The following is a 26684-nucleotide window of genomic DNA, read 5'->3' as shown; positions in this document are numbered from 1 at the left end:
TTCTGCTTCACATCTTCTTACCCAGCTTTGCTTTCTGTGGAATTAAACAAAACCAGTTAGTTTAGAACCAGTATTCATCTTAAACATGCAGACGGGCATTACACAGAGTTGGTCAAGAGAGATTTTGCACCAGAACAATTCAAAAAGGTGCCAATAACAAATTAAATAGAAGAGAGGAAAAAAAGCATACATACAATTCCTGTGGCATTTTTGGTCGTCACGTTGTAAGTACCCTTCTGTCTGGCTTGCTTGAAGCACTCTTCAGCCATTTTTACCCTAAAAAGACCAGCAGTGATCACCATTATTCTATAGAAACCTTATGAGCAGATAATTGGGACACACTGATATTTTACAGTTCAACCTGTGCTCAAGGAACATTTTATTACTATGAGTTCGCCAAAGTTCATTCCAGCTACAAAATGTTTCGCTCAGTTTGTTGCTGCATGGAGTAGAAAAGTGATATTTGCACTTTAAAAGGGACAAATTATCAACAAGAAGGAATTAAAAGCCTACAAATTTTCCCCTACACATCCTTTATACAAATTCAATTTCAATTTCAAATATACTTTATTAATCCCAAAGGGAAATTAATTGTTGTTGTAGCTCAGCTTGGTTTCATTAGAGTTGTTCTAGATGCTGATGGTTTTGGGCAGGAAGGATCTCTTGTAGCAGTCCGTCCCACAGCAGATCCGAAGAAACTGGCTGCAGATGCCGATCCGGCCACCCAGACCCAGCAGTCCTCTTGTCCTCTTGGGCAGCAGGACTGCCTGAATGCCAGACAGAACTCCTCCCCGAGCGATGGCCATTTCTCCCAGCAGCCAGCCGAGCCCCTCATCACCGCGGGCTGGGGGATGTCATGGGCCGAGTTTCCTGCTACCTCCAAAATTTTGTCAGTCAAGCACTCGGAGCAACACCTTCATGTAGACAGTAATGCATCCACGACACCTCCTTTTCAACTCGTTTGGGATTTGGAGCTGTAGTTGAGGTCTTATCTGAGCTTTTGAGATGTTAATCAGCAATGACAAGTTGTAGGAAACCACTTTATTGTTATGGTTACACATCATAACAAATGTCCAAAAGTAAAAAAGGTTTCAGTAAAAATCCTTCCCGCGGCACAGCATGATACCAGAGGAAGCAGTCATCCGAAAAAAGTGATCCACCAGTGATCTACCAGGGCTATTCAACTAAATTGCTCGGGTGGGGGGCGGGGGGGGGGGGGGGTCACGATTACTGAAAGTCAAGAGCTCAGACGCCGAACATCCAGTGGTTAGTCATTAAGTAAGTTTTCTTGTGGTTTAAAATCTAGTTTTATTTAAAAATGAACCCATAGGTGGGCCGAACTGAGCTCACCTGTGGGCCTGATTTAGCCCACGGACCGTCAGTTGAATAGTCCTGCTTTATATCTTGTTTCTGGTTTTTACTGTATGTCTGTGATGTGCATGCACATTTAGAGATCCTCTGGAATTTAAAAGGAAAACTAGAGTGAGGACTGGGATGCTTGCCTGTGGCAAAGAGGCAAAAAGTTGATGTTTTCGATTTTGTTTTTATTCTTTCCTACTGAACAAGCAAACTGTGACATTCGACTCCTTTTGCAAACATGCTATCACAGTTCAATCTTCATTGGAGATAATAGAGCAATTTGCCATTTGTTGACATATTCACCACTATCTTTACAGTCATCAAAGCACTGGAAGGCAACTGGATGGTGGAAGTTTTGGATCATTTGCCCTTTTTTCTCCGTGAATTTGAAAGAATCCGATAGGATCTTCAGTGAACTTGAGATGCACTGCAACTTATTAGGGCCACGGAAACACAAGTTGGGGAGAATCCCAAATGTACAAACATAGTTGCATCTGTAATGACAATCTAAAACAAAAAGGAAACCATAGAGAACCCCTGAAAGGATTCTTTTATTCAACAGTTTCATGTTTTTTTAGAAAAAAAAAAAAAAAAAGAGGAATATATCAGTTAAAATGTCACATTTTTTAAAGTTTTCTCACCGTTCCTGTAACAGCAGCTTATTATGCCTCTTCCACTGTTCTTTGAAATCCGTAGAAAACTCGTGCCAAACGGAGAAGAATGTGTTGGGAGAGACTTCTTTCTCCCCTGCCTTGGGTTTGACCGAGAAGGACACACTCAACTCCAAAAAGCTGATGGCAAAACAAAAGCATTCATATTTCAAGGCCAAACTATTACAACACCAGGTTGCAGAATCTTGCACCGGCTCTTATGAAATCTAGCAGGACTATGCAAAATGTGCAAAATATCAAAGTTAATCTCCGAGAACAATGATTTTACAGATATTTGATAGAACAATAAAAGCCGAAACAAACAAAGTCATTGGATATTACAGAATAAACACAAATGGCAGGACATTCAGAACTTGAATAGCTTCATTTACTAAAATAAAACCTATCCAGCTCATACAACGGTTGCTTCATCGATGCTCTGCCTTGTGTACTGACACGCTCATACCATGACTATAACAGTGATGAAAGAATGGAAAAAAGGCACGGAAAGAAGACAGTTATCTTTAAAAAGAAAGACGTGGATGACATGTTAAAGTGTTAAATGTGGCAGTCATTTGCAGTGGATCAATATAACGGACAGGTTGGTCTGTCTTTGTTTGGAGTGTGCTATAGGAACACATTCCTAGCCGGCAGAAACAGAAGCCTGGAGCCATGGCTGTCTACTCTTGCTGCACTTAGATAAACAACGTAGACACAGCGTAGGGGCCTCAAGTCTGCTGCAGGCCTGGCACGACGGTCTGCACCTTTTATGTAACTAAAGGAACCAAGAGGCATAAATATTGACAAAACCTCAAGATTATATTTCTTTGTGGCCATGAGAATAGATCACTTCGAACTGTATTTGATTGAATTGCCCTTTGGTTTCAAATTCGCAACTAAGATCAATGTATTGTCGCCTAAGAAAAGAGCAAATGTAAATGAAAATTACATTAAAAAGTAGCATTGTTTAATAAAACTGATGCAAAAGTGAAAAGCTCTTACATTTGCTGTGTGTCCGTCAGCTGCTTCTCCTGCTTCTCAAGCTCAGATTTTGCTGTTGAAAGGAGTAAAGCACAAGTTTAATGGTTCAATTTTAGCATTTCCTGAAGAAACAAATCGTTCGCGTATTACGCAACGTGGACATGCAATACAACAGGATTCAAGATGTCACAGAACTTGAACTCAAACCCATCACTTTCAGGGTCAACACCGAGCCAGCCGGATTTTAAAGTGCTGGATTGTCTCCTGCAGCACGACTGACAAATGAGGGCCAAGAATCTTAAAACAAGCGCTCCTTTGTGTGGCATCACTTCAAATGATGACAGACAACTGTGTGCATGTCTGTAGATGTTGTAAATGATAAAACAGCTTCAGTGAAGAGTGACAGTCTTGTGAAGCCTGGTGAGTGCTCAAACAGCACATCAATTAGTTGCTTTTTCAGTTCGTGTAAAATTATAGTTTAGCGATGGAACAATCCAGTGTTTATTTTTTCCTTTCCCTTGGCAGAGTGGGGGTATTGAACATGTATTCTGGCTGCTGTTATGGCACAAAGTCCTTATTCAGAAAACTAGACCAACGTCACATCTGGGAACCTTAAACTTTCAAAAGATCAAACGCTTTCGAATGGCTTTTCATATCATAGAATATGTAACAATCTTTCCAAGTAGCAAATCCCCTTTTTGTGAATGGTCACAATTTTAAAAGGTGAAAAGATTTAAGTGACTCAATATTTTTGTTTTCCCTCCATCTAGAATCGCCCAAATCAAATTATCTGTGAGCAAGTTGCAAAACTAAGTGCTGTTCAACAATCCTCAAGGTGACTGCTGGCTTCCCCCTGGAGACAGACTTCAGTAAACTGCTTGTCGACCAACATTTGGTCTGACCGGGCACAGCCTCAGTGGACGACATTAGAACACGTGGTTGCCATAAATGTCTGGACTGGCTTACTCCTGGCTCAATGCGCTTTCCATACAAGTTGTGGAACACAATCAAATGGATACTGGTGGGTATAAAGGAGTTAACTCAGTCTGTTTTTGCACGTTTTACAAGCTTGAAAAGGGTTACCTAGTGAGATCTATTGTGGGAGTTGGTGTGCTTCAGAAGTATTGGGTCCTCTACAGAAGTATCAGTAAAAGTAGAGACAGTGCTTGGTTTGCTTTGTTCTAATCCAGATGTTTTGGACTCCATTAGAGTTGCTAATTGTTGCCGATTCGGTTTAATAAATTTGTGGACAGGATTTTTGAGCAAAGCCAAAAGTGTGAAAAATTTAAAGTTCGATTGGTTTTGGACTGCATATTTGCCGTTTTGCAGTTCATGTGTTATTGGCTTCAAACCCCTGGATCAATTTGAAGCTAAATGTGAAGAAGGGCAGCATGGTGGCGCAAGTGCTCTCAGCGAGCAGGTTACCCTGGTTCAAATCACGGTCCGAGGGCCTTTCTGGGTGGAGTTTGCATATTGTTTCCGTGCATGCGTGGGTTTTCTCCGGGTACTCCGGTTTCCTTCCTCAGACAAAAAACATGCATGTTAGGCTGATTGAGAATTCTAAATTGTCCCTAGGTGTGAGTGAGAGAGTGAATGGTTGTTTGTCTCGTTTGTCTCTATGTATCCCTGTGATGGACTTGAGACCTTAAAGGGTGTCCCCCGCTCCTCGCACAGTAATGGCTGGACATGGGCACCGGCGACCCTTGTGACCCAAAATGGAAGAAGCAGGTAAAGATAATGGATGGATGGATAGATGTGAAGAACTTCTGCTGGGAAATAAATTTAAAATCTCATTCAAATGAAAGGAAACACAAAAAAAACAAACATCTCAGGCTTTTATTTTGAATGGTAGTAGAAGATTGTGAAGAGTGACATATATATTTTTTAATGATCTCTTATGGTGTCATGAGAAAAACCAAAACAAGAAGCTGTAAAATTAACAAGTAATACACTTATCCTTACCAGTAGTCATAAGCTATAGATGATACAAATGATTCAAACTATTTTTTATTTTTTTTCAAAAAGCAACTTGGATGCTGGAGCTCAGGAATCCTGCTCCTCTGCATAAAGACAAAACGATTGAGGTGGTTTGGACAGTGGGTGCGACATGTCTCATAAAAGCCAGCAGGCTGGTCCAGGACTCCGCTAGATAAATTACACAACTGACTAGAAAAAGGGACAAGGGAGAGGAAGGTTTGTAAACTTCTGCCAAGATTGTTGCTCCTGCAACCTCAAGAAGCAGCAGCACTCTGTAAAAACACATTCATGCCATGAACTTAAAGTAAAGCCATTTAATATTTTATTAATTTCATTTATTCATTCATTTAAAAGAGACAAAATAAACAAAACAATCAAAAAAAAAAATGAATGAAGAGTGCAGAAAGAAGAAAAAAAAAATCTTATATCTCCCCCTTATTTAAATAAAATAAAATAACTTTAATCACTGAAATTATTCACTTTTATATCCACTTTAAAGCTAGGAATAAAAAAAGTAACACGTTTTGTGTTAGCAGAATTTAATTCTAACTTTGAAACTTATCCAACATTAATAAAACTTACCTCTAATTTTCTTTTTGGACATGCATGAATATTTTTGTACAAATTATACTTGAGAGGAGATTATGACAGCCTTATATAAAATCAATAACGATGATGATATCAGAATGGGATCGGTATATATCCAGAATTAGGTATCGGGAGTAAAAAAAATGTGGATCGGCGCATCCCTAATAAATTATATATATAATATATATATATAATATATATATATAGATGGATAGATGGATAATATAAATTATTTAAATACTTATTTTGTTTCATTTGTTAATTAAACCAAATGAAATAATGTTTTCTCTAAATATATTGCGTTCCAATTAGTTTAACATAGCAATCCCCTTCTCTAATAATACAAAGTACAATTATGTTAAGGTAATGTAGTATATGAGCAGGGCAATAAACTTCATGCTCATTCAAATGAAAATGAAAATAGTCAATATTCTTAAATCTATTTTTGACTCTGATGTTGGATTATTTAAATTTGGCAAATCGGTGTGTATTTAACCAAATTAGCTGGAGTTGCTGATAGATGAGTCACAGCAAGAGCTAAATGCCAGTCTTGCTATTCATCTTTCTATCCATCAGAAACAGATTATCGTACGGCCAGCGCTCTCCTGCAGGTCATATTGATTCCATCAAAAGACCAGCATGCATGAGAATTTGTGAAGCGAGCGGAGAAAATCGAGCTAGACCAAACAGCCAAGCTCCAACAAGTCCGCGCCCACTGTTATTCTGTGGTTAGTTTCATGGTCAGAAAATAAACAAAAGCGGTTTAAACCATGGAGCCAGAAACAGTTTAACCTCAGGCTCTTTAGAAATTACAGAAATAACAAAAATAAGACTTTTGGTTGATGCTTTTGTTTTCCCACTCGCCGCAATAGGGGAACCCAAAGAATCCCGTCTGGAGCCCTCTGAAACGCAAATCCATGCTACAGTGCTTACATTCTGCTCTCCGGGGGAAACCTAATCATTTGCATCAAAGAGAGAGCTCCCATATTTCTCCTAAACACACAAAAGAGGAGGAAAAGCGAGGGGTGCTTTCATTTGTTGACTTCCTTGAAAATGGACAGTGAATATTACAGCTGAATCCCATATGCTGTGTATTATTCTCTCATCTGAATACAAAAAGAACTAAGACTTGTGAGTTGGGTTCTGCAGGCAGATCAGTCACAGTAAACAGAATGTATGCAGGGTCAGAGTCAGTGCCACGTGAAAAATGTCAATTGGCTTGTTATGTTAAACCAAGCATAAAATGTTAAGTCATACATTTGATGAGAATCACAATACCCCAATTTTATTATACATGTCCGATTTAAGATTAAAGACTTGACTGCAAGACATCTGGCAGACATGACATGTAAACACAATCATGGTCTCTTTGGATGTTTGCATGGTATTTAGACAAATGTATTAGTATAGATCAAACAGTCTCGACACATTCTTTTAAAATTTAGTACGCGAGATTGAATATAACCGTCGTGATATGCTTATTTTTACTTCTAATTCTACAAAAAAAGCTAAAGTTGTGTTGTTTTGCCTGTGAAATATAACATCTGTTTGATGAATTGGCAGAAAAGTTTATTTCCTTTTGGATTAAAATGTCTGAAAATCTATTCAGTGGAGCACTATGAAATATGCTGCAGACATTTGTATTTGCACCATGACTGAATCCAGTGATTGATGGTTTATGTGGCATTATCCACTCAAATTTCCACCGTTGATAATTTTTCTTAACACAAGTTCTTTTCACAATAAACATCAATTTAACAAAAGCAGGCCTCAGATGTGCAGTGCACCGTTCAGTGCCAATACTTTAAACGCCAACATTTGTAATTTATTTTTTTTATTTTCATTTTTTTTTACAACAGCAGATTATTTGGTTCTGTGCTCCCGAGTTTTCTTCAAAGACATGGAGAGGTTTTAAAAACGAACTTTGCACAAGACATGTGTAAAACTGTATAGTGAAATGACCAAACAGTGGGCGTACAATCAGTCAGACTAAAGATAGATAGATCAAAACACTAAGCCATTAAGTGTGTGTATCAAGGAAAAATAAAGTAAAAGATTTTTGCCAGCAGATTATTGTATTTTTTGCCCTATAAGTCACAGTTTTTGCATAATTTGCATACCCTGTAACTTTAACTGTAATTTTTGGCTGAGATATGACCATTTTCATTCATTCTGATTGAAAATATTGAACACTACCATTTTCAATTGTTAGATGGCAGTTGAGCAATTTGGCATGCCGTTGTATCATGTAGTAGGTAAAAGTGGCTATTAATGACACAGTCGGCTTGCCTTAGACTGCCACCATCGTCTGCCTGGACAAACTTCAAATCAGCTTTGAAGAAATGGACAGCGAGTCGCTCTCTGAGCGTTCATGTTTCTGCAAAGTGGCTTTTGAAAATGCAGCTGATTTGGCCGTCAAAGTGCATTTATTAAGGAAAAATTAGACTAAGACACACCTTTGCTATAATTTCCAGCAAATAAATAATTGTTTTTAAGTGCTATTCTTGTTAAATCCTCCCGTGCACGCTCTTGTGGCTGCCATTTGGCAGCAAATCGATTTTTGACACAACACCTGCCCACATTTCCAGGTTCAGCCAACATTTCTGGGTTGTCAGCCATGACACGTAACAAACACGACGCATCAGCGGTGACGCATAATAGATGTGACGTATACGGCAAAGTGACGTATTTCTAGATTTTTCCACTTTATTAGACATATTTGGACTGATGCGACAGGTACGGCGGAAAATACGGTAGTTGCTGAATGCAGCCTAAAACAAACAGTAATCCATCCGGAGAGAAAAAAATGAACCTTGAGAACAAAAGCTACTTTAAACAGAATTTAAATTGTTATGTAGCCTTACTTTTTTTGACTTCTTCCGAATGGGGAAAACAAAGTGTACAATTTTGCCTCAGCCTTTCTGATTGGACACCTTTTCTTGATAAAACAAATGTCTTTCCTCCACATTCTTAGAAAATTTTCTGATGATAAATTGTTAGAAGGATATTAGAGAATATTTTTTTCTGTCAAAAATTCCACTTCTGCGATTGAAATGTTTTGTGCTTTGGCTTCATGGAACAGATTACAGCTTGAAGGTTTAGTATAATCAGAGAAAGTTCATCTGCAGCCCTTCTTGGCGTTTTCTTTGCAAACTTCTATACATTTATAACAATTGTCCTTATATTTCTTTGTTTTGACAACTAAATGTCATATTGCTGCCACCAAGCCATTCCATTTTGTCCCTTCTAGCCATAAATTGTTGGCTATAAACCTTGATCTGTCGAGGCAAGCTTTCGTTGGTTAGGGTTTTGTCTTTCCTTTTAAAGAAGTCCTGGAAAATGAATTGATGCAAAGTCTGATTTAGAGTTTATCTCAAGATCTCTGTCCCAAAAGTTTGCTTATTAATAAGAAAGGCCTTAATGGAGACACTTGTAAATGGAAATATTAAGTACAAAATTGCAAAAACAGTTCAACTCAGGCAGCACAATGAGAAGACAAAACGGTTCAAGAAATGGTTTAAAAACCAGAAACACTGCAACACCCCAACCATTGTCGAGACCTAAACCTATAGCAAATATTTAAATAGGATCTAAAAACTAGAGTAAAACCAAAAGTGTTTTATCTTCAAATATCTGGCGACAGACCTTTGCACCAACATGGTAAATTTTGGCAAATTAACAAAAAAAAAAAAAAAAACAGAGCTACAGTTGTGATTATTAAGCTGCACATTTGTTGAGTATTACTGCAGTATAATAGAGTAGGCAACATGAAACACTGGTGCTTCTGTCCAATATCATGGTGGTTTTGTTTACTGGCTTAATGGTCTGGATCTGGGTCTGGCTTTGGCCTGATCTGGGAAGCTCAGTCCTCACCTCCTTCTACAGGTGTGCAGTGGAGAGCATCCTGTGCTCCAGCATCAACGTGTGGCATGGAGGCTGCACAGCTGCAGAAAGAAAAGCCTTGCAGAGAGTTGTGAAGGCTGCACAGAAGTCTGTTGAAGTCAGCCTTCCCACCATCACAGACATCTATACCTCCAGATGCAAGAAGAGAGCCACCTGCATCATGAAGGACCCCACTCACCCAGCACACACATTTTTTGCATTGCTCCTCTCAGGCAGGAGGTTGAGGAGCATTAAGTGTAGAACCACTAGACTGAGGAACAGCTTCTACCCTGAATCTGTTAGTCTCATGAATCTCTAACCAGGATAATCACTGTACTGATGCCACTTGATTGTTAACACATGCTGCTGATCTCATGCTGCTGTGTTCATTCGTACTCATCTGCCCACACAGACTCATGTTCGTGCTGCTGTTGTTCAACGTATTGTTTCTGTACTATTCGTGTTTAATGTATTCTTAACGGCATATTTCTTAGTTCATATCTTAGCTCTTATTACCGTTTTTCTTTACAATTTATACTTTTGTTGGATGTAACTGGGACCCTGTGTACACAGTTTTGTTCCACCACATGTACCACATATGATGTGAATGACAAAGAAATATTGACTTTAACATTCAGTTATGTTCTAAAGAAGTTCAAATAGGTTATGGTTGATGTTTTTTTTTACTGATGATGATTATATATATATTTTTTCTAACCTTAATTTTACCTGGTGATTCCCATTGAGATTATAGGTATTGTTGACAAGAAAGAACAGGACACTAACACACGATATAAATGAATATGAAATAATGTCAAATATACTTACCTTGATCTAGAAATGTAGTCATTTTATCTTTGAAGGGTTGCAGGTTTTCTTCAGAGGACAACTTGTACACTTTTTCTGTTTCAGCTAAGCACGCTAAAACAACAAAAACATAACTTCCGTAAATAATTACTCCAGAAACTACCATTTTTGTGTTAATATTGTAGAAAATTATTTTTTGTTGAATTTAAATCCCTCTAAGAGTATTAGTATTTTTGCACAAAATTTTTGCTGAATAAGTGTCTGGAAAGACAAAGACCCAGTTTGGTACCTTTTGGAATTAGGTAGCTAAGAGGAACTTATTGGCATGCTCTGTCTGAAGACAACAGATATACAAACACAGCTCAACGTCTGAGAGGTGTAGCAGGGTGCTTATGGGAACAGGGGGATTGGGACCAACATGAAGGTAATTCATAAACCATATGGTTCCTCAGCTAAACAGAAACTATGAATGTGTTCCTTGCTGATGTCCCTATAGGTCCTTCCCCAAAAGTTTCTACACCATCTACCAATTAGACCCCCCCATGGGAACTGTCAAAGCCCATGTCTGGTAAAGTGTTCAGCTGAATCCGCTTGGTGATGAAGAGGTCTGCAGGTACGACATGTGATGATATATTTATATACGACTAACCTGTGCCACAGCAACTAGGGTTCAAAGCTAATCTCCCCCCTGTGAGCAACTGCATTTTAATGAATTTCTAAAGAGTCATTAAGGCAGAGGCAAAGCAATATTTTGTCACAGCTCGTGCCACTGATTGGTTTAGCAGCAAAGACGCATAAAAGAATGATGGGGAACAGACTAGGTTTAGGGAATTGTTGATCAAGTCGATGGCGCGCACGAACACACAGAAACATAAAATAAATCGCACACAAAGATAAATCACACACAAACTCATCCACAGACAGTGGATTTTAAAACCTACATGAAGCGACCTCAGAAACGATTGCACATACAGAAGTCCCTCGCTACTTCGTTGTTCGACTTTTGGGGACTCGCTCTTTCGTGGTTTTTCAAGGTAAGATTGAAAACGAGAAAAGAAAATACATTGTACAGGACATGATTGTTAACTTTAATATTACTTACGTGATTAGGACATGTACGGGATACTGTACAGTAAAAAGTTAACGAAAAAATAGAATACTTTGGGCAGGCGCCACCATTTTGTAGTTTTCTTTCAATAAGCCTACACTGCTCATAACCAGTGGTGGGATGTAACAAAGTACAAGTACTTCGTTACTGTAATTAAGTACACTTTTCATGTAACTGTACTTTACTTAAGTAGAGTTAAACATGAGTACTTTTTTACTTTTACTCCACTACATTTCACATTAAGTATCTGTACTTTCTACTACACTACATTTCTATAATGCGTTGTGTTACAAGTTACATTCACGTTGCAACTTTTTTATTTGTTTGTTAGTTTGAAAGTAACCAATGGCGAGAGGGGAGTTGAATCACTGCAACATGGGCAGGTAACGTTAGACCCACGTCACTGAGCAGGGTGCACCCACAGCACTGCTAACACACCCAAAATGGATTCCACCGAGGAAAGTCAGCCAGAAGATACGTGCCACCCATGGCCTTATTGAAAGTCTATTGAAAGACTATTGAAAGATTATTCAGTACAACAGGACAGATTCTCTCTCCCAAAAGAGCCAGACTGGATTAAAAAAAACTTTGAAAACCAACTTCTTCTGAACTTTAAGAAGAAATTCTTGCTGCGATATTAAAATGTGTCAGTTCATGGGATGTTAGGAGACAAGAGATGTCTCCAAATGACTCGACACTCGGGTCCAAGTTTTGAAAATGGTGTCAGGAAGTTAAAATATTGTTCACTATTGACTCATTACAAGGTTGAATAGACAGTATTTTAACTAGAGTTGATGACAAACTGGAGTTGAAATGATCAGAGCCTGTTCCTTTGTTAGGTCTAATGCTTCTTTTTTTCAGACAGACAACTTTTACTTAAATGTGTTTACTGCAGTTAAAATTACACATTGGTTTTGATTTGTGCTAAATAAAAACGTTCAAAAGGTATAATCATTCCTCTTTCTTATTTTGCTTAATAACATTTAACTCTGCATGTCATCCCTGAAATTCTGACGCACAGAATCACAAGTCCAAGTGTGAACTGTGTCACACAATAAAAACATGCATTCTCTGCAACATTGTTCATTAAAATGGATCAACAATATTAATGTATTACAGAAAATACTTTGTATACATAAGGTAGGCACACTTAAGAATATTGTAGACCATTGCATTAGGTAATACATTCAGCAAGTACTTTTACTTTTAAAACTTTAATTATTTTTAAAAGCAAGTACTTATTTACTTTTACTTAAGTAAAAACATTACTGTGACTTCTACTTTTACTAGAGTACATTTTTGTCTGTTTATTTGCACTTTTACTTAAGTACAGTGTTTGAGTACTTTCTCCACCACTGCTCATTTTGTTTTGGAACGTTTTGATCTGATCTGAAAAGTTTGGCCCTTATTCATTCAGTGACTTTGGCACCCAGCAGATGCGCCGCACAGAACCCATCGGGAACCAGACCATCAGAGCAGAACGGGACCTCGAGACTCATCGGTCAATCTGAGAGCTGCTTGCCAGACCACAAGGACTTCAGAGCGGAGACACCGCCTGTAGGTCCAGAGTTCTACCCAGAGCCAACTAACTACCCTGAGCCACAGAGCCGACCAGAACCAGTAGGGTACGTCTGCCGAAATGGAACCACGTTGGAGCGGAAGCGAGCTGCTGATGCTCTGCAGAGCTGGTGTGTAAAATTTAGTAGCTACATATACGCATGTTGTTAAAATTATGTAGGTTTAAGAGTTTAGAACATTGTGGGCTTCATTGTTGCTGGGTAGGTCTGAAGAAATGGAACAGAGTTGGACTGGAACCGCTCAGAACAGAGCTGCTGCTGTTCTGCAGAACTGGTGCGTAAAATTTAGTAGCTACATATAAGTATGTTGTTAAAGGTTTGAGAGTTTAGAACGTTGTAAGAGTGTGGGAAGGGTTTCTAAAACAGGGCTATTCAATGGAGGCCCGAGGGCCAAATCAGGCCCACTCGTGAGCTCAGTTGGGCCCACCAGTGGGTTCATTTTCTAATAAAACTAGATTTTAAACCATAAAACAAACTTGCTTAATGACAATAACTGCTGGATGTCCGGCCCCTGAGCTCTTGGCTTTCAGTAACTGTGGCCCCCTGAGCAATTTTGTTGAATACCCCTGTTCTTAAGCTTTACAATATATATATATATATAAATACTAAAATAAATATAATGTCCCTACTTGGCGGATTTTCACTTATTATAAGGAGGGGGGGGGGGGGGGGGGGACGTAACCCCACAATAAAAGAGGGACTACTGCTTCCAGGAACTTCAGAATGTTGAAAGAAGCTTCAGTACTACACAGCAGTATTAGACTGATTAGACACAAACCAGCTTCTACTTTTCTTTTGTTTTGGGTTCTTCTGGACACTAAGTCTTGGGAACTGTTTGTGTGAATTTGAAAAAGTAACGGTACATTTTTCTGGGTACAAATATATAAATATTTTTTTAACACATGGGTTACTTGAAAGAGCTGACTGGATTTAAAAAAGTCAAAATAGTTTTGGGCAATAGACAAAACGTTAAAATTGTGGTTATAATGAAAGCTGAAACATATTTCAACTAACTTGTTATTGTCATTAAATATTTGCAGTGAATTCAAGTGTCCGATTGACATTAATGCGTTCATCTGAGTTTATCAAATTTAACAGTATATCAACAAATGCACAAACTTCAAATTTCTTACAAAGACTTTTGAAATGATGTATTTTGTTGTCTGAGTGTCTAAAATAGAATAAATCAACATCAATTTTCCTGTTGACATCATGGGAGCCGCGAAGAATGGATGGACCTCATTTAGAAACCATTTTGATTTACGTTTCTTCCGTTATGACTCACGAGGATAACAGAGCAAACATTACAAGACTTCAAACTACAGCAACATCCTAAAAATATGGGCCTTTTGTACAAACCGGGAACATCCATAAAAGTTTAGTACTTTTATTGGTTTGTTTTCACTAATTTAAAATATGATCTTTCTAGTTTGATGGGCTCGAAGTAAAAGAAAACAATTTTTATATGGTCTTCAAGCAGAGGCGTTTGTCACAACTGGAAGTCACGTGATGTTGAGCGTCTTGCTCAAAGGCACAGCTTGTTGACCAAGTGAAGCAAAGATGGAAACGCTGCTCGACAATCGGTCTCCTGAGCTACAGCCGACTCCTTGAGGTCAGGTGATGAAATCGTGCGCAAAGGTAGTGAAAGCTCCCTGACCATGACCCGCATTTATTTTGATCTCCGCTTCATGAGGACAGTAAAGGCATGCCAGGTCCAACAGGAGTCTATATCTGACAAGCCACATCTGCTTCCAGTTAACTCGTCTGTACGACAAACAGATGTTATCTCTCTGTTGATCCGTCTCTGCAGTCTGCACGACCAAAGCTACAGTTACATTTGGAAATTAATTACATGTCACACAACATATTTAAAAGATATGCATCCCAGATGATAAACAAATTTTTGGGGAGGGAAATGAATCATAAGATTATGCAATCACATTTCAAGTTCTCTACTAAATATGTAGCAAAGTGACTCATTTAACAGCTAAGCGTGCAATCTGATAAACTTTCAGTAAATTTACAATCCAAGAGTGTTTGATGGTTTTAAAACCGAGTCAAAGCGGAATGTTTAGGATGACGACCGTACCATTTAGATCCTTTCTCAACTTGCGCAGATCTCTTTGAAAGTCCTCAAACTTCATTTGGGAAGCTTGAAAAAGGTCCTGGGGCTCAGGCAGAGGGTAGACACACGTCTCTCTGCCAGCATCCTGATAAATGACAACACACAGGATGATGCAAAACACACACCACAATGTCAAAGTCAATCCTCCTCAAAAAGGAGAGGGCCTCTTTGTGTTGAACACACAAGACAAGATTTAAATAAAATACCTTCAGAGACCTATATGGACTTATCAGCGGTTCAGATTTTTCAAGCGGAAAAAAATATATGGCTGAAACTACAACAAAAGTGACCTTTGTGCTCCGTCCAGAAACTGTTTTTTCTCTCCATCAGAGTTACTACAAGGCCATTATGAGAGCTCCAGCCTTGTCATGCAGGTTGTTTTTGGCAAGCGGCATAACTGAGTTCATCTCATCTGGAGAACCTAATTATTTACACAAACACTCCTTTGGATGCTGTGCCAGTGAACCGGCTGCAGGTCTGAATGGAGCCAGACCAAAGCGGACCGTGAGCACAACACGGAGAGCGAAAGCCAAAAAAACAAAGTTGTAAGACAAAAGAGAGAGATTTGTCTGTGTTGTAAATGAGAAAATTGAAAACAAACAATTTGATAAAGGATAAGTCATGGTATCCTCTGGCAAGAGGGGAAATGAAGAGAGAGAGTTCTGGAAGGATTTCTAAGCAAATCAGTCTAAAACAGAGAAGTGATTCAAATAAACAGGAACCAAAACGTACCTCATCAAAGTGCCTTAAATAGTAAGCAACAATGTAGGACAAGAGACTCGTGGAGCTATCCTGGAAAAAAGAAAAATCAAATAAACCACAATCCCTTAATTATTGATTCATTTTGTGGCAAGACATTTTAATTTTTAAAAGCAAAAAGATGAGTGGAAAAAGTCGTTTTAGGAATAAATCAGGACAGTAGGATAGCAACACAAGAAAACAACTGTTCTGAACAAAGTCATCATAACTCAGACTCAGTGGAAAGTTTAATGCTCTTTTGGATAACTCGGTGCTATCACCAAAACAAGAACACACACCACACGCTTTCCCTTATAAGGTATTTTCAAGGGCACACGAGGCCTGTTGTGATAAAAAATTGTAAACAGAGCGGCTTCACCTCTAAATCTCCACAGCTATGCTTCACATGTTTGGCACCAGCAAAGTTCCCTTTTAAATTCTTAACTCCCGGTCCTAAACTTGACAATAAATAGAGCGATTTTAAGATTGCAGATAAACACGTAAACATGTCTCACTTGTTTAACACACGTTTACAGAGCGCCAGTCCTTCCAGTTCGCCTGTGAATACCACATCTGCTCTTGTAACGCGAGTGATGTTTGCTCCTGTAGCATATACTCACGCTGCTTTTAACATCCTTTAGTTTTGGCAGAATGTCCAAGGTGAAGCCATCAGCCTGCCCTCGAGACCGATTACCTCCGTTCATGAAGTTGCCAAAAGCCAGCACGAGGCCGAGCACCTGCAATACGCTCTCACTACTTTGGAGAGTCTGCAGAAGCCACATGTAAGATGAAGTTAAGACAGATTGAGTGACAGGAGGAGAGAATGCACTGTAAACGCCAGCAGTTCACCTTGTACACTCTCTGTAGGATTTCCATTTTGCGCACGATTAAGGTGATGCACTCGTAGAAGGTTGATTGAAACAGGATGCAAAACACCCGCTCCGAGAAATTGGAGATTTGCGACAACTGGTACAGGAACCTGGTGAGAGCAGTTAAAGGACAATTTATTTAAGGGAAATTCATTTACTCAGTGATTCATGAGGGACTGACTCTTACTGTTCTGGCTTGTCAAGGGGTTTGGCATCATCCTTGTCTTGGGCCGATTGAATGTGCTTCTTAATGCTTCCTATCTCATCATCTTGGGCTCTCTGTCAAGTAAAAATGCAAGTTATTTTAAAATGAAAACATGTGGGATACAAATATTTAAAATAAGTTGTTAGTCATAAATTTAACCTGAATATATTAACAGTAACTAAAGAAGGAAAGTGAAAAGTCCACATAAAAAAAAAAAAGCACTTAACTACTTTTATCACTTGCTGCCTTAAAAGGGGATGATCTCTAAATACCTGCGTGTGTTAATTTAGCTGTTAACACATAAATCTTATGAATCGGTGGATGCATTTTAAAGAATTTCTCAGAAAGTAATCGTTGAACATCCTTGACGGATTAACTTTTGGAGATAACTCAAGATGGCCACCTCAGGTAAACAGCCTTAGGAAACACAAACCTGTCTATCACTCAAACTGCAACATTGTTCTTAAATGAAACTTGCTTTCACACCTATATTTTAATTTAGAAATGCAATTAAAAACAAAGGTTTGTTTTGTTCTAATACAAGTACTTTTTTTTTAATCTAATACAAATAGTGGGTACAGCAACAGTAGGAATGTGATGTTTGAATTTTTTTTAGACCTTTTTTCAGGTTTTTGACATTTTTAATGATAAAAGTGGATTTATTTTTCTTTCCTCAATCTGCACACAATATACCACATTTATGAAAATCCGAAAACAAAGATTTAGGAAGATTGTCAGTTAAAAAAAAAAAAAAAAGGGTAGAAATGTCCTACTTACAGACATTATTCAAACTATTATAATACAGATGAGCTCTAGTTCATCCTGACCTTCAATGTGCTCACACAATTTATACCGTCTACAAACTGATCATAAAACAACTTGCTACTGTAACGTTTCACAATTTATAGTGAGCTTCTTAACAACCAGAGCCATGATGCTAAGAATTGTGATCTTAAGAAAAATACTGAATTATTTGCTCACAATTTTGATTGGCATATAGACAAAATTAGCCAAGTTTGCTATAACAGTGGAGGTAAGAGGAGTCAGCACAGAGGAAAATAATGGACTGTTAAAAGTTTTTCCTGGTGAAAAGTTCAGTCTGGCATGAAATATACATCACCTGAAAAAGATTACCCAAAACCAAAAGAACCTAGGAATATTTTCAACAGAACCCGACTAATCCATAATTGAAGACTCTGTAGAGCTTTAACTTGGATGCTAAAATGGCTTGCATCATTTCTTTTCATCTACAAAGTAGCATTGCTGAAACTAAATGTTTTCAACAAGAGGAATAAAAGGTCAAAAAAGTAAATAGGTCAAAAAATGTACTGGTATGTTAGATTTATGGGATCTTTTAGGGGGGGGGGGGGGGGGGGGCTTGTTTCAATTCCTGATTAAAAAATATTTTTCATTTGAGGGGTTGAATAGGCAGCTGTGATTTTTTTTTTTTAAACACTAAATTTCATGAACCTGTTTTTGTATTTCAAATAAAGGGTGCTAATTACCTGCCTGGAAATGTAAAATTAGAATTAAACATGTCAACAAAGTGCGAAGGGGGATGGGGTGTACATCCTCCCCTGGACAGTGGGCACCAGCGACCCCTGCAACCTGGTGTAACAGACCATAATCTAGCCCCAGTCTGGATTATACCTGGGGTTAAAGGGGCCAACAGATTACACCCCAGGTATACTATGGCCTTGGCCAATTTATACTCCAATTTATATTCTATGATGTCAGTAGAGCTGAGACATCTACACAAGAATTACTACTTTTTTTTGTAACATTTTATTGGGGGTTAAGCTTTGTCAGATAAGTTAAGTGAAAAAAGTTAACTGAATTAATCTTAAAATTCTAAACATTTGGCTTGAGGCGTACAAATTAGCCTAGGTATGAGAGGTTGACCAGATTATGGATATGTAGATGGGTATATTCTGGTCTGGAAGGGTCTTGCCTAGACTATTTTACACCCCCTGGGTACAGTTTGGCCAAGGACAGGTTATCCCCCAGGGTAGACTCTTACCTGGGCCAAACCATACCTGGATTTAGCCTGGGCAGGGATTAGATTTTTTTTTATTTTTTATTATTATTAGTTTATTTGACAGAGACAATGCGCACAAACATAGAACAGAACAAGTCTGTGACTGCTTCGTTGCACAAAGAATATATAGCTATAGCTAATTTGCAGCTCCAGTCCCTGCTGGGGCATTTATACACATTAAAATACATACAATTTATCAGTTAAATTACAGGAAGAATACCTACATATTCATGTAATCACTTTAAAACTTCCAAATTCAAATAATAAAAACTATTCATTAAAATACGAACAACTTAATATTCTAGGAACAAGAAAAATACAAAACATTTTCCTCTCTGCAAGTTCCAAATTAACCTTTCAACCTCCTAATTTATATTAATATTTTTGCACGTCCTCAATACCTCCCCGTCCTCACACATTCAGCTAACGTACTAAAAACTGACCTTGGCCTATTGCATCGTAAATGAAGAACTGGGTAAAATATAATGGATGGATCGCAACAAAGTCAACAAGCCCTTTTTTTTTTTTTTTTTATTAATTCCAAAGTACTGAAACTTTTCAAGCATCATCTTCAACTCATTCTATCAATCATTTAACCTTCACTTCTTAATTTTGATGTTGCCAAGCTGTCTCAAACATGGAAGAACCCTCACTTTTTTGAGAACTCATCAATATGCAAACAAATACAATATAAATATTTTCAATGCTAAAAGTAGACTTTTAGCTAAACTACATTCCTGACCATTATCCTGCTGCCAGGCGCTGAACCACAGTTTTACACAAGGTGGTTTTTAAAAAAGACAGTCAAAAATAATCCTTCTTTTCACAAAAGGCAACGACAATAGATGTTAGAGTTTCAAATGCAGATGGGCAAAACAATCAAACCATCCCCAGGAAGATAATGTAAACTTTTAGTCTCCCAAAGCCCATCGACCCCTAAAGTCTGAGTTTCAGCATTCTGGTTTCGCCCCCCTTCATTTTTTCCATCTTTCTCTCTGGAGTTCGGCCCCGGCATGGATCCTTGAAAAACATCAAACAGCAGCATCAAACGCACTGAAAGCCCGATTAGTATTCTACACACCGCTGCCTTGTGTCGGCGAGGGCAAGCTTTCCTTTGCCTTCTCTTGAGATGTTTTCAAGTGTAAATATATTTAACACAAAGCAGATCCTTTTCAAAGGGCAGCAGTGAAGCCCAGCAGTGTTTGGTGTAATTGAGGACAAGTAGGCATTAGCGTGTGATCTTAGAATTGCTAGGGCATGTTTCAGCGGTTGTTAGCATGAGAAATACAGTCCCATGTGGAATATTGAATGCAAAGGAGAGTTGGATGATATTTATGATGCCAGAATCCAAGCAGTAGCCAAGTGGTATTCATTAGCTAGGTTTCTAGCGCTGGGCTAAGCAGAGCCAGACAGAGCTTAATCACTATTTATGTCACTCAGTTTTCAAGATTGAGATTCATACAATTTATTGTATAGCAAGTTGCCAATGAGAAATCCTTCTAAATGACAAATGCTATCATGTAATAAAGACTAAAGTTTGAGAGGCTCCAGCTGACACCAGGGACATTTAGCCACTGCAAGCTGAAAATGGATTCTGAACTTCACACCAGTTTGGGCCCAGACCATGGCTTGATATTAGGCTATTAGTGACAGCAGTGTCCCACTATCCCGCTGACCCCTTTTAATGGCGGTGGCTTTGTTCAAAGGAGAGAAGTGGCTTTAATCCATAGTTCACAGACCGAGCGACTCTGCTGCGCCTCTATGTGCATGCAGTACGGTATGTGCACGTTTGTGTGGTTCAACATGTTTGTGAGCATGTTTGTGTGAGAGTGTGAGTAAAAAAAAAAAAAGAGTGAGGGAGAGTAGTTTGTGATCTAGATCCTAACAGCAAGTGAGGGTGTAACCATTAGGAGCCCCTCACATTCCTCAAGACAGGCTGACTGTACTGCCAACTGTGGTTTAGGGGGCTGGAGACCCACAGACAGGATGGAGTCTCGCAATACAAAAGAGAAACAATTTGGCTCCTTGACTCAATAACACAGCCTCAGGCCATACAAGAGAGAAAGGAGAGAGTGGCGGTGGTGGGGTGGGGCCGAAATCTCTGGTTGAGTAGAGGTTAGAAGACTTTTGATCCTAAGTTATGACACACTGGTTCATAACTGCAGCTCGTCTCAGACCACGCTCTCATTCCCGTGATCAACATTATTAATATGCCTCTGGCAGCCAAAGGGCCAGGCCTCTTCTGTGTTGTGGAGCCAAGAAGCCATTCACAGGAATTTCACAGCATCTTAAAAATGCATCACAGTTGAAATGTGGAAAACGTGCTCATTTTCATGTTCCAGAATTTACTGCCCCGACTTGAAAAGGGTCTTGAAACCGTTCATCTGGGCATGGAAGATTGATGAATATGTATTCACTGCATATATCTGACTTATCTGTGCTGCTGATTATCTCATGCTCATTCATTCATACCCATCTGCTCACCACAGACTCATGTTCGGGCTGCTGTTGTTATGTCGTATTGTTTTACATTATTAGTGTTTAGCGTATATCTTAGATATTTTAGTGTACTGTTTGCAGTTCGTTTAGCATATATCTTAAATCCTTATACACCTTTTCATTACACATTATATTTTGCTATTGTTGGGTGTAACTGGGACCCTGAGTCCATAATTTCATCCCACCCCATGTACCACATGTGATGTGAATGACAATAAAATTGACTTGAACTTCATATAGGAAGCCTCACAGTCAAAATTGACACATTTTGAAAAAAGCTGATGACAGCACCACAATTAATTCCATATATGTATTACACAATGCATTATGATCAACCTGCAGGGCAAAGCTCAGAATGTTCTCCTCAAAAGGGGGAGAAAAAAAACAACTTTATTATCACTTAAGAAAAGTTTTGTTGTGCAAGCACTGGAGCCTCATCTATTATTTCCCTTTTATTGAAGCATTAAAAAAAGCAGAGCCAATTTAATTTAGGACACACACACAAAAAAAAAATGAAGGGAACCAGAACTTTTACTATGTAAAAGTTTTGGTTCCCTTCCAGAACAGACCTACACATGACTGACAGTGTAGCCAAACGGCTCACATACCAGTTTGGTTTGTGGCTCGACTTTGTTTTGGCATCTAATAATACGCACTTCCTTTGTTCGTCCATTTCAAATGGATCTTGGAGTAAGGACTCCTTCAAACGAAGTATATTCACAATAATGTGGCCTTTTATGACAAAGAGCAAATGTTGCTTTATGTCATTGTCACAACGTGCAAATTGCTTTTTTATTCCTCATCTACAAATAAAAATGTGTGCATCAGTAGTTTCAAAATTTATCAGCTTATACTGTATGTTTGCTATATTAATATTACAACTTTTTATCTTCATGGGTTTTAGTTTACAGTAAAATATGTTATTCATCACTTCCAATTAAAATAAATAAATCACCATTTATCGTAAACAAATTGCTCCAAAATAACGCGTTTATTGCATGAAAACAGTTTACAGCTTACCAGCACAAATATTGCAGTCAAAAATAAGCCTCAGCTGTCAGTGGAGTTATTTGCATAATTACACTTGTTTTGTTGCACAACATTGTGCAGTCATGTGATCATTCATTGGCAGGAAAATGATGAAATGTATTCAGTTTGTGGTATCATTTTCCCCTCGTTTTTCTATTGAACCCATTGACCTTGATCATATGGAATTTAAAATGTTTTTAAATTAACGCCGTTAGTCATAATAAAATTGAACTGTTTAACATTCAACCATAAATTGCTTAATAAATACTCACATTTTCATAAAGGGCATGCAGAGTCTCCAGATCGACAACAGTGTTGTCCATATTTAGGACAGCTGTGAGCAGAAGACGAGTAACATGGTTAATGTTAATACTAACACCGGGACTTGTCTTGACATTTCTTTACCTTGAACTAACACCATTAACAAGCAAGAAATCAAACCAGTACAAACAGACCACCTCTGTCACAAGCAGTAGATTACAACAGTTCTTTGGCTGACACACAGACCACAGAAAGATGGAGTACTAGCTCAAATCTGGCGTTTCCTGTTTTTGGAGCTAAATGTGGCACAAAACAAGGTCAAAGCTCTGATGCATTCTCTGCAGTGAGTTACTTTAATTATCTGTTCTCATAAGGGTAGCATGCAAGGTGTCACTTGTGAAAACATAAATATGAAGGACTTAGAAATTTGTCAAAAGGTGCAATGATGCGTGTTTGAACTTCTGTGTTTGAATTCCTCGTGTCGCCTTTTTGTCTCGGAGCGAGGACCTGGCGCCCACGAGCATTAATCCTTTGAAAGTAAATGTTTAAAGACAAACAGAGCCCAGGGGTCTGCGGTGTTGGGGCTGAGGTGTTGCTGCACACACAATCACCAAGTGAAGCAGTCAACACCTTTATGTGCATTTCATCATGCTGTAGGTGCTGAAGTTATTCACACTGATTTGACCCGATGGTTTGCGTTTGAGGAGCGGGAGGGGGATTTAATGTCAGGGAGGCTTGGAGTTCAAGGCTGAGCTTCAGTTTAGAGTTATGAGTGAACTTTTAAGCTTTTTCTGCTGGATAATTTTAAAACAAATGATCAAAAGTATGGAACGCCAAAATGCTCAAAATTAATTAAATAAATAAAGCATTATGAAATAAGTATCCAAGCTCACTATTATGACAATTTAAATTTTTTATTCTTTTATTCATAATTGTGTTTTATATGATGGCTTATTCATTTCATAACTTTGTTTTTCATGGCTTATTTATTTCATAATTTTGTTTTTCATGATATGCTGATGAAGATTCTCAGTCATCCAGGAATCCAGGAATGAATTCAAAAAGCGTTCAGTACAAAAACAACTGGACTTCATTTGTAACAGAAGACGTTTGGCTCCTCATCCGAGGAGCTTTTTCAATTCAATGAGCAGTGAGTGAGAGATTCTGGTTATAAGGCTGAGTGAGATAAGACACGCACACATATGTAGATTTGACAAGTCACACCTCAAGTAGGGATGCACCGATCCACTTTTTAAAATTCCGATCCGATCCCGATACCCAGAACTGAGTATCGGACGATACTGATCCAGTTCCGATATCATGATCATCATTGATTTTATATGAGGCTGTAATAATCTCCTCTCAAGCACAATTTGTACAAATATATGCATGCATGTCCAAAAAGGCAACTTGAGGCAAGTTGTATTAATGTTGGATAAGTTTTAAAGTTAGAATTAAATCCTGCTAACACAAAACACGTTTATTTTTATTCCTAGCTTTAAAGTGGATATCAAAGTGATTAATTTAAGTGATTGTTTAAAGTTGTTTTATATTTTATAAGGGGCAGATATAGTTTTTTTTCTTCTTTCTGCACTCTTTTCATTCAATGTTTTCTTTTGAGGATTTTTTTTTAAATTTTGTTTCATTTAAATGGATGAATAAATGAATTAAATTAAATTAAATGTTAAATGGCTTCAAACATCTGCTAAGTTCATGGCATAAACCAACAGACATGTTCCTGTTTTTAATATTTTACATCACTTTATAATGTAGCTGTTTATGTTTTTAATATATATAATTTTCAAATCATGTTTTTTTTTTTGATTGTCTACTGTTGTACTGATAAATATCTCCTGGAAGGTAAACTATATCTTGACTGCAAGTATCAAGCTGCAAAATCCTTCCTTTTCTACAACTGATAGTAGTTGGTCATTAATTATGAAGAAGTTTAACAACTTCTCTGTAAACATTTGAGCTCCGTGGTTTCAGCGACGTCTACTTCTTGTTCAATCCGAAGCAGGCAGCCTGATTTGGGGCAGCTGCGCTCAGTCTGTCCCTCCTCAGAGACGGACAGATTGAGCGGGGCGGATTGGACGCGGCTGGCCGGTGTCGAGTCGCCTCTTTTGGTTTGACCAAAGAGCAGCACCCCGCTGAAGCCACGGAGCTCGTATGTCCATCGTAAAACTAACTTTAACGTGGTTTAATGTGGCGCTATGGCTCTGCAGACATTGCACGTTGCTGTCTTGTTTTGTGGTGTTTAGTGTAAAATACTTCCACACAATGGACATGTTTACATGAAAAGTTTGTTAGCTGTTAGCCACAGTGCTGCTAACTCAGTTCTCACGTTGTAGCTGGCTGCAAACTATGAACTGGATTTCCTAAATGTCAGAGTCAGAGTCAGAGTCAGAGTTTCTTTATTGTCATTCGCACCTCATGTGGTACATGTGGTGGAGCGAAATTATGTACACAGGGTCCCAGTTACATCCAACAATAAAATGTATAAGAAAAACAGTAATAACATCTAAGATATGAACTAAGAAAAACATCAACTAAATATACACTAAGCACTCATAACATAAAACATTGAACATCAGCACAAACATGAACATGAGTCTGTGAGCAGATGTGCACGCATGAACACATCAACATTGAAACAGATCAGCAGCAACATGAAACAGATCAGCAGCAACATGATATGGTTTTTCACAGTGATTATTCTAGTTAGAGATTCATGAGTCTAACAGCCTCAGGGTAGAAGCTGTTCCTCAGTCTAGTGGTTCTACACTTAATGCTCCTTAACCTCCTTCCTGAGGGGAGTGGGGCAAAAAGTGTGTGTGCTGGGTGGGTGGGGTCCTTCATGATGCAGGTAGCCCTCTTCCTGCATCTGGAGGTGTAGATGTCTGTGATGGTGGGGAGACTGACTCCAACAGATTTCTGTGCAGCCTTCACCACTCTCTGCAAAGCTTTTCTTTCTGCAGCTGTGCAGCCTCCATGCCACACATTGATGCTCGAGCACAGGATGCTCTCCACTGCACACCTGTAGAAGGAGGTGAGGACTGAGCTTCCCAGACCAGCTCGCCTCAGCCGTCTGAGGAAGTAGTCTCTGATGAGCTTTCTTGATCAGGCTGGTGGTGTTGTTGCTCCAGCTGAGGTTGTCATTCATGTGTACACCCAAGTACTTGTAGCTGGAGACCACTTCCACCGCAGATCCTCTTATGTTCAGGGGGGTGTAGGTGTTTTTGTTCCTTCTGAAGTCCACAATCATCTCCTTTGTCTTCTTCACATTGATGTGAAGGTTATTCTCTTTGCACCAGCTCTCCAGGTGTTCCACCTCTTGCCTGTAGCTGGACTCATCATTGTTTGTGATGCATCCCACCACCGCTGTATCATCTGCAAACTTTACAATGTGACAGCCTGGATGGGTAGCTGCACAATCATATGTGAGCAGAGTAAACAGAAGGGGGCTCAACACACATCCCTGAGGAGAGCCAGTGCTGAGGGTTATGGTGGAGGAGGAGAGGTTGTGGATCCTCACTAACTGTGGTCTGTTTGTTAAAAAGTCTAGTACCCAGTTGCAGATGGAGGGGCTTAGTCCTAGTGTGGATAGTTTGTCCATCAGGGTTTGGGGGATCATGGTGTTGAAGGCGGATGTGAAGTCCACAAAGAGCATACGGACGTAAGAGTTTTTCTGCTCCAGGTGGTTGAGTGCAGTGTGGACCACAGAGGAGATTGCATCCTCTGTTGATCGGTTCTCACGGTATGCGTACTGATGAGGGTCCTCGTTGATGTTGATGGTTGTTTTGATGTGAGTCATGACCAGTTTTTCGAAGCATTTAGCGACTATCGGGGTGAGGGCCACTGGCCGATAGTCATTCAGACCAGTCACTGTAGAGCTTTTTGGGACTGGGATGATGGTGGTAGTCTTCAGGCAGGTGGGAACTGTCTCCAGGGTAAGTGAGGTGTTAAAGATGTCTGCCAGCACCTCACAGAG

At 38.9% G+C, this 26684-nt stretch overlaps 1 protein-coding gene across 1 annotated transcript in view; it reads right to left on the bottom strand.

The window, feature by feature from the left end:
• Window positions 1–26684, bottom strand: part of LOC119418836 (formin-2) — a 56866-nt gene continuing 30182 nt past the window's right edge. Inside the window, exons 8-18 of the mRNA XM_037686133.1 lie at window positions 22705–22766; window positions 16849–16940; window positions 16642–16771; window positions 16413–16559; window positions 15787–15846; window positions 15019–15139; window positions 10266–10358; window positions 3012–3063; window positions 2001–2150; window positions 195–276; window positions 1–34 (exon numbers count right to left, since the gene is read on the bottom strand). Of these exons, the coding sequence (XP_037542061.1) occupies window positions 8–34; window positions 195–276; window positions 2001–2150; window positions 3012–3063; window positions 10266–10358; window positions 15019–15139; window positions 15787–15846; window positions 16413–16559; window positions 16642–16771; window positions 16849–16940; window positions 22705–22766 (1016 nt within the window). The 3' untranslated portion in view covers window positions 1–7. The remainder of the gene's footprint in view (window positions 35–194; window positions 277–2000; window positions 2151–3011; window positions 3064–10265; window positions 10359–15018; window positions 15140–15786; window positions 15847–16412; window positions 16560–16641; window positions 16772–16848; window positions 16941–22704; window positions 22767–26684) is intronic.

The sequence above is a fragment of the Nematolebias whitei genome, chromosome 1 (assembly GCF_014905685.2).
Source record: "Nematolebias whitei isolate Nwh7 chromosome 1, NemWhi1, whole genome shotgun sequence".
Classification (NCBI taxonomy): domain Eukaryota; kingdom Metazoa; phylum Chordata; class Actinopteri; order Cyprinodontiformes; family Rivulidae; genus Nematolebias; species Nematolebias whitei.
Note: the sequence above shows the minus strand (reverse complement) of the source record. Positions and strands in the feature narration are given on the sequence as shown.